Genomic DNA, 7,977 nt, shown 5'->3' with positions numbered 1-7,977 from the left:
TTCCCTAAGCAATTTCAATAATTATTTTGTTTATTATATATTAGATCACTTTTTAAAATAGTACAAAGAAAGAATGCATTTATATGAAACAAATATATTATCCATTTGGAGCACAAAATAATACACCTCATGTTGGTGACCTCCTTCCAGATGGATGAAACAGGTTAGCAATCTGTGTTTTTCTCTGACCAGTGTAAGTTTTGATTACACAACTAATGTTTCGGGGGTTTTTTTCTGGTATAAAGTGACAAGCTTGAGTCTTTTTTTTTTTCTCTGTTTGATTTGGAATCTGAAGAATGTCACAATCTGAAAGTTATCTCAGCTTTTAACAGTGGTTTGCAATTGCATACCACGCATAAATACAAATATTCTAGCCACGTAAGACCTTGACTAACAAAGGTAATGTAATACATACGCTTTGCTCGTCTAAACCATGCCAAGCTCCACATGCTTTCCAAGGGAAAGACAGGCTTGCAGAGCAGCATTTTGAATGGCTCGGTCAGTTATCCTGTTACTCCGTCAAAACAGAGTTTAAATAGTTAATTGATCTTGGTCATCTCTTCAGTTTTTTTAACATTTTTTGCTATTTAATGCCTGGTGCCAAGTGTGTGTTATTAACCACTACAACTTTATACACTGGCTTGGCAAAAGATGCAAGATTTCAATCAACCCAAAATTTACAGCCTGCTTCTAAAGAAGAAAAAGAATTATCAGAGTATATCATTGTAACTGTTACATTCTGAAACATGATTTTTGTTTTTCAGATTTGTATCTCAGTCTTCCAAAGAAGCCTATGTGATTTCTCTCTACATCAACAATCCATTACTTATTGGTGGAAAGAAATTTGATCTTCGTCTCTATGTTTTAGTGTCTACTTATCGTCCACTGAGATGTTACATGTAAGATTCTATATATTTGTATTTTGTTTTAAGAGAATGTTTAATGTAGTCAAATTAAGTAAGTGCTAGCTGTACAAGTTAAACTTTTTGTGCCTGGTATCCTAGGACGCTCTTTTCCTTATTTCTTATTGGGATTTTATATGCTTTAATGACTTTTTGCATTTAAGGTATAAACTTGGATTTTGCCGGTTCTGCACAGTAAAATATACACCAAGTACAAGTGAATTGGATAACATGTTTGTACACCTGACAAACGTTGCCATTCAGAAACATGGGGTAAGTGCATTGAGTTCTTAGGTAGCCAAGACTGATGTTCTTAAATCATCCTAAAAACTTGGAATAAAAAGTTTTTATTTGTCATATTCTTGATTCATCTTGCAATTAAAATCCTTCAACTTGAACTTGCAAATAAATTAACCCACTCCATCCATCCTATCTGCCCTTCTGTTTTAAACGTGTCTGTAACTTTGGAGGCTCTTAGGCTATGCAATTTTAGAAGAAGAAACCAATGAACTGTCAAGTAATTTATCAGAATTATGATGAGGCCTGGAGAAAACCCTTTAAGTTCTAGCTGATAATAATCTCTACTCTCAGCCCTACATGACCAGTACAATTCCAGTGTGTTTGTACCCTACAGGCTTATGAGAAAACATCCCTAATTTAAAAAGTGTACAAGAAAGGGTAAAATGAAGGAAGGAGAGCAAGTCAGTATATCCATCATAATGTGCGTGCTGGAAAATGAAGTTCTAAGTCATTGGTCCTTGCATGGTCCTTGCTTTTCCAGCCGACACACTATTTTGTCGCATCCCTTTTGGTGGGAAACAGCCCCCCCTTTTTCAAACTGCGACATTAATACAAACAAAATGACAGTCATTCTTCTACCAGTTATTTTCAGCTAGTTATCTTCTATGTAGCCTGCAATATTCTACTTTAATATTTTTAATTAAACAGCTGTGATTGTGTAAAGCTCTACACAGTTCCAATCTATTTTGATTTGAGTACTTCTGAAATGCAGAGTGTTGAAACTTTGATCTCTGTTCACTTGCTGGCATCTGGTCTCAACATTTTTCCCATGCAGCAAGTCCTGAGAACCATGTTTCAGAACTTTACTTGTACAGTCTTGTATTTCAAATTTTTTGAGGGGGGAGCTGTAAAAAATGCGTAAAAATAGAGACTTCTATGACCTTGTCTTAGAGGATTTCATTCATCTAAGAACTTTTTTTCTGTTCTATGCACTTTTTATAATTTAGACGTTTTATAATTTAGCAGACATACAATAATTAATTCTTAGAAATGCTCTGAGGAGAACCCTTATAAAGGGACAAAGTATTTGTCCTGAGAATTATTTGAGGGCTGAATATGTCTTTCCATTAGTAAGAATACCCTGAGTTTGCTCGTCTTTCTTTCTCTTTAAAGAGAATATAGTACTGAGCCCTGATAGCATCTGAAAAGACAAATATAAGGTAACTTGCTTTTTTCCCTTGTTCTGTTTCAGTAGCACTTAGTGGTTTTGCTATATTAAAATACTGAATTACTTGAAAAATTAGCCTTTAAAAATAATTCAGATGTCATTTCAGTGTCTTCTTGAATGTTAACTGTTGTCAGAAACATAAGTTCACTTTAAACAAATAAACACAGACAAGTGCTTCCAAGTGTTGCATTTTAAAACAGCTAACTACAGTGAAATTTAGCTGTTGCTCCCATAATTATTTCTTCCTTATCCCCAGAGAAGGAAAAAGTTAGCTTCTTTCTTTTCACATTTTAAAACTTGCATTTCCAAATATTAAATTATGTTTTACTGTAAAACTGTCAAAATAGCAGTTGTTTTTTCTTCTAAAAAAGATGTATTACTTGATTTTTCAATGTGTGATATAAACATACAGCTATAATAAAAATAGTTTTTTATACAGAGGGCAGTTCAAAGTTAAGCTGAAGTCTTAATAAAGCTGTAAAATAGAGTAAAAACAATTTGCTGAGTTTATTTTTAGAGCAATATTTTTATATAAGCGGAGTTTTTGTGTGTGAATGAAACAAAACTGCTGAACAACTTCAAAATCTTAGACTGAATTGACTCCTTAACTCTTCAGGATGATTACAATCATATCCATGGAGGCAAGTGGACAGTGAGTAACTTACGCCTGTATCTGGAGAGCACCCGTGGAAAGGAAGTCACGAACAAATTATTTGATGAAATTCACTGGATAATTGTGCAGTCACTGAAGGCTGTTGCGGTGAGTACTGTTACTGGAATGCTGCCAGCAACAGCATCACGGCTGCAGGCTTCTCATAACTGTGAAAATGAATTCGCCATCAAAACTCATTAAATCTGTTTTCTGCTATTTGAGTGATGGTCATTTCTGCAATTCGGGTATCTCTCAATTTCTCTAAGCTGAGTGAACTTGAATCTTAGGTGGATGCATCAGTGAGCTGTCTGTGCATACTGAAGAAGTGACTGAATCTCTTTCCTTGAGAGCTTTGTGAACTATTTAACATAACTCGATACTGCCCTTTTGAATAGCAGTAAGCTCTGCCAAGGTGGGTGATGTCATTTCAGCAATAATAAATGTGTCAAAGAAAAAAAAAATAGCTCTGGAGGACAATTTATTCAAGAAAACTTAAGGCTATTAGTTCAACGGAGTTACTTAACTTACTTTCACTTCTTATATATGAGTGACGTAGTTATCATGAACTCTTATTAAAGAAAAAAAGGAAAGTAGCAACAAGTCCTCTGCTTGAGAGACTTTCTAGTGTTTGGGTATTATCCGTGATTGCATTAGAGAGCAGGTATCACTCTGTGGGTCAGCTGCGGTAACTGAAGAGCTCACTGCTGCCAAGGACTGTCCTGTTCCCAAGCGCATGGTCCTCTTATGAGTTGGTTCTGGCACCATCATGAGCTGAATCAGCTTACTCACCCAACTGATAATTACTCTCTTGCTTTATTGATGGGTTAGCATTCTGCCAATGTCATAAGCTGAACCACCTCACTGAAGGACCAGATCACCTGAACACCAAAATCAACATAAGAAAGAGGTACAAGGTCATGAAACTAGGATTAGTGGGAGGTGGGGAAGCATGGCTTAACTCAGCCTCTGCTATGCAGTCGTATCTGGAACCAGATGTGAGAAGAAAAGAGATTTAATCCAAATGTTAGCAGAACCTTAAACGAGAACAGAAAAGGTGTTAAGGGTTATTGAGCATGAAATATTTTGGTCCTTTGTCTTTCTGACTATGGCAAATGTACTGAGAGATGCTCGTTCCTTCTTCCCTCTTCCACTCCCTGAAGAACTGGAAAGCTTTCATTATTAGTCTAGGGGAAGACTTTCTCACTAATGTGCTACAAAGGTTTATTTAAAGGATCTGATGAGATTTGCATGGAAGAGAAGTCTTACCATGCATACTGCAAATGTTTAGCAATTGCTGGAAAACTACTGATTCTCTAGAGGATGTGGTCCTTGGTTTCTCTTGGCTTTTGGGGTCACAGTTGACTTGAGCTAATTATAATTTTACAATATATCTGGTAATTGTCTCAAATTTCCATGTAGTTACAGTGGCATAGTAAAATAAATGTCTTTGAATAAGTCTTTTTTTTCTGAAGTTAAAAGAATTCACAATTATGTGGAACAGTGTTGAGTAAACGTGAAAAATATCCTGATTTCTCCAGATGCATGCAGGCTTTAAATATTGTTATTACTTTTGTAAAATATGAAAACATTTTTATTTTTATGCTGGAAACATAATGGAAAATTAATGTAACTTAGTACTTGTCATTAATGCAATCATTAATATTGAAATATTTACTTACAGCTTGGAAAAAAGAGGCAATCCTGAACTTACTAGTTAGCAAGCTTGTATTAGAGTTTCAACGCTGAAAACTGTTGTAGAAGATTCATAATTGTAATTGCATTGATGATTTCTAGCAAACAAAATGTGTAATCAGGTTACTTATTGAATTGTTCATTTTAATACATATTGTTGTCTTTTTTTTTTTTAAAGCCTGTAATAAATAACGATAAGCACTGCTTTGAGTGTTATGGATATGACATTATCATTGATGACAAGCTTAAACCATGGCTGATTGAGGTAAAGTTGCATAAAATACAGAACAAAACTAAGTAGATTTCAGTGCAGTCTTTCCTCTTTTGAAACAGTACCTTTTGTTTCTCAGGTAAGTGGATTAAGATGTTGGAACCTCAAATAAGCCATGTGATGGCCAAGCTAATGTGTGCTTTTGTTTCTACTTGTTTGGTGTTTCTGTTTGTTTGGGGCTTTCTGTTCTGTCTTTTAAATCCAGTGCATCCACACAACTGGACTTGAGGGGTAGTCTAAATGTTCGCAGCCCTATTAAGAAGTGTATCAGTAGCTGGAAAATTGGCATTGGCTTGGTCGAGCATAACATCAAGGGAAGGAGAGGAAACAAAAGGGGCACACAAAAGATAATTGGGAAGGCGCTTTTTTTTTTAATGTAAATTTCTCTTTAGTGTATTAACTTTGGATCCGTATGTTCAACATAAATTTTATCCAGTCCTCTTCCTTCACAGTCTAATTGAAAGATCAAAGGTAAATGGACTTTATATATAAAGAAAATCTGTTTATTGTTCTGATACCACTTCTCCATAATAAATGTAGAACACAAGGGATATGTTAAAGGAACCCCAGTTTTAATTAAAACAAGACGCAATGTAGTGCTTTTAATAGAGAACATGAATATGTTTCTCTAGCTCACAATTTAACAGGGGAGAACTCAGATTAAGGCCATAAATAAAAGCTGTTTACCCAGCAGAAACCCTCAGATTCCTGTATAAAACAGCTATTGGATCGAACGAGGCAAATTGTTAAGCATTCATATTTATGGTGTTTGTACCCATGTAAGCTTAGAAAATTAAAAAAAAAATTATATGTCTTGTCTGATTCACCCTGGTGAATCTAGTCTCAACAAAAATCTTCAGGCTGATGCTGCAGACACTTAGTGGTGTGGTGCTTTTGTTCTTAAGTAAAAAGAAAAATGCCCAGTGGGTAATTCCTTCGAGTGTCTGAGGAACTGAAAGATGTCCTTTAAGACACCAAGTCTTAATTTCCCATATATTACATGTAGTCATCACACATACTGTTTGGAGAAGTATATACCACTAAAAAAATTGATGCTGACTTCTCTTTTCTTTTGTAGGTTAATGCTTCCCCTTCTCTTACTTCCAGTACTGCTAATGATCGCATCTTGAAGTATAATCTGATTAATGACACACTTAACATTGCTGTGCCTAATGGGGAAATTCCAGACTGTAAATGGAATAAATCTCCACCAAAAGACGTTCTTGGCAATTACGAAGTCTTGTAAGTTCTGTCAATGTTCTATACAAATGCAGATGTTTTTCAGTCCCCTTAGTGTTTTAATGTGTGATGTAGACCACAGAGATAAGGTGAGCGTCATTCTCATTTGAAAAAAGGGCACAAAGTACCGATTCAGTTTTAGAGCTGCAATACAACATTGGAGGTGGGAGTATATTAAAGCAGAGTTGCCTGGAGTTTTCAGCAGCTAGATTTGAGATACAGAGGCAAAGAGGATGTTTGTCACCTGCATTTGTAGAACTTTAATTGTATTGACTGTGGTATACAGATGGTAATTCAACGGATATAATAGCTATTTGATACAAACGTTCTCTTATTTTGTAGAAGTGATGGCTCTTTTGTAATTCCTGGATATAATAATGAGTTGTCAGAGACTTCTAAATTCCCAAATCTGTATTACAAATAGAGAAATGAAGGATATGGAGATTTTTACAGTGGAGTGTCTCAAGGATTAATCCAGGACTGATTGGTCTTATGCAGAGGAACACTGATTTAAATGAGGAATGCAGTTATGTACATAGTTGATCCACTAAGATCATCCTGATCTTAAATATTATTTCTTATTCTATATGCTAGTAAAGATAGTTAAATGTAAGTGGTGGCTGAATTATGATTTAAGTTTTAATAAATGTTACATACGTGGTAGCTGCAAATACCAATACAATAGTATAACTGAATATGTATTATGACTGTTCTACAAAATACTGTAGATCTTTTGATAATTATGATTATGCATCTATAGCAAATTTCTGCTTGGAATTTGCATAGCCGCTGAGAAGTAAGTATATACTGAGGCTCTCTGAGGTCATAATGGACTTAAATATTTAAAGAATTGCTTGTTACTGTGGTTGAGTGTTACAAAATACATGTCATCAAATACATTTAATTTAAGCACACTCTTGTTTCTTCACCTCATTCTTCACCTGCCTCCTCTCTGATGCAGCAGTGGAGTTTTTTAACACTGTAGCTAACAATCCTGTTTGAAGCAATAGCTTAAGACTTTATTAAACTGCCCGCAGTCTGTTGTTACTGCTTAACCACAGACCTACTTCTCCTGTGAGGGGAAATACAGAAGTAGATGGGAAATTTCACAAGCATAAAATTTCACAAAATCAGGAGTTTAACCAAAGCTGCCAGATGATTTGTTTCTTTCAAAAAGTAGCTGAAGATATTTCAGTTGATTTGTATTGTAACATCATGTGGTAGTGCATTTCCTTGCATAGTTTGATATGCAACTATTATTCATGTGTAAACCTGCGTGTAGAACAACTTGTATTAAATTTCAGTGCTAGATACTAAGCCAAATACAATATACAGGAGCCACTCTTGTTTGTGTAGTGAATAGCAGGACAAGGCATTGAATAGGTTATCTTATTTTCAGATATGACGAAGAGATGGCACAAAGTGATGTGCCTGATCGTGACTTGCGAAGCCGTTCTGGGCAGTCCACTGGAATAAAAGGAAATCGTGCAAGAGATTCAGGAAAGCCTATACTAACCACCTGGAAGTGATAACAGAAAAACAGCTGCTCTTTTGGTAGGAAGACTTCATGATCAAAAATGCAGAAGTGCAGTTTTTGAATGGATTCCTCTATTTCGATACATTGCATGTGGAAAGTATTAAAAAAGGATAACGAAGCCTTTGAAAAGAAGTGAAATCAACACTCTAACCCAGCAGTCGTACTAGACATACACTGACATGATTATTATTATAAATATATATATACTTAGGTATG

At 35.3% G+C, this 7,977-nt stretch overlaps 1 protein-coding gene across 1 annotated transcript in view; it reads left to right on the top strand.

Moving 5' to 3' along the window:
• Window positions 1-7,753, top strand: part of TTLL1 (tubulin tyrosine ligase-like family, member 1) — a 12,101-nt gene extending 4,348 nt beyond the window's left edge. Inside the window, exons 5-10 of the mRNA XM_010140688.1 lie at window positions 765-899; window positions 1,067-1,175; window positions 2,987-3,130; window positions 4,893-4,979; window positions 6,064-6,227; window positions 7,624-7,753. Coding sequence (XP_010138990.1) covers window positions 765-899; window positions 1,067-1,175; window positions 2,987-3,130; window positions 4,893-4,979; window positions 6,064-6,227; window positions 7,624-7,753 — 769 coding nt within the window. The remainder of the gene's footprint in view (window positions 1-764; window positions 900-1,066; window positions 1,176-2,986; window positions 3,131-4,892; window positions 4,980-6,063; window positions 6,228-7,623) is intronic.
• Window positions 7,754-7,977: the final 224 nt, after the last annotated feature.

The sequence above is a fragment of the Buceros rhinoceros genome, unplaced genomic scaffold (genome assembly GCF_000710305.1).
Source record: "Buceros rhinoceros silvestris isolate BGI_N320 unplaced genomic scaffold, ASM71030v1 scaffold17717, whole genome shotgun sequence".
NCBI classification, from domain to species: domain Eukaryota; kingdom Metazoa; phylum Chordata; class Aves; order Bucerotiformes; family Bucerotidae; genus Buceros; species Buceros rhinoceros.
The sequence above is the reverse complement of the archived record's forward strand: the minus strand, read 5'-3'. Positions and strand labels throughout refer to the sequence as shown.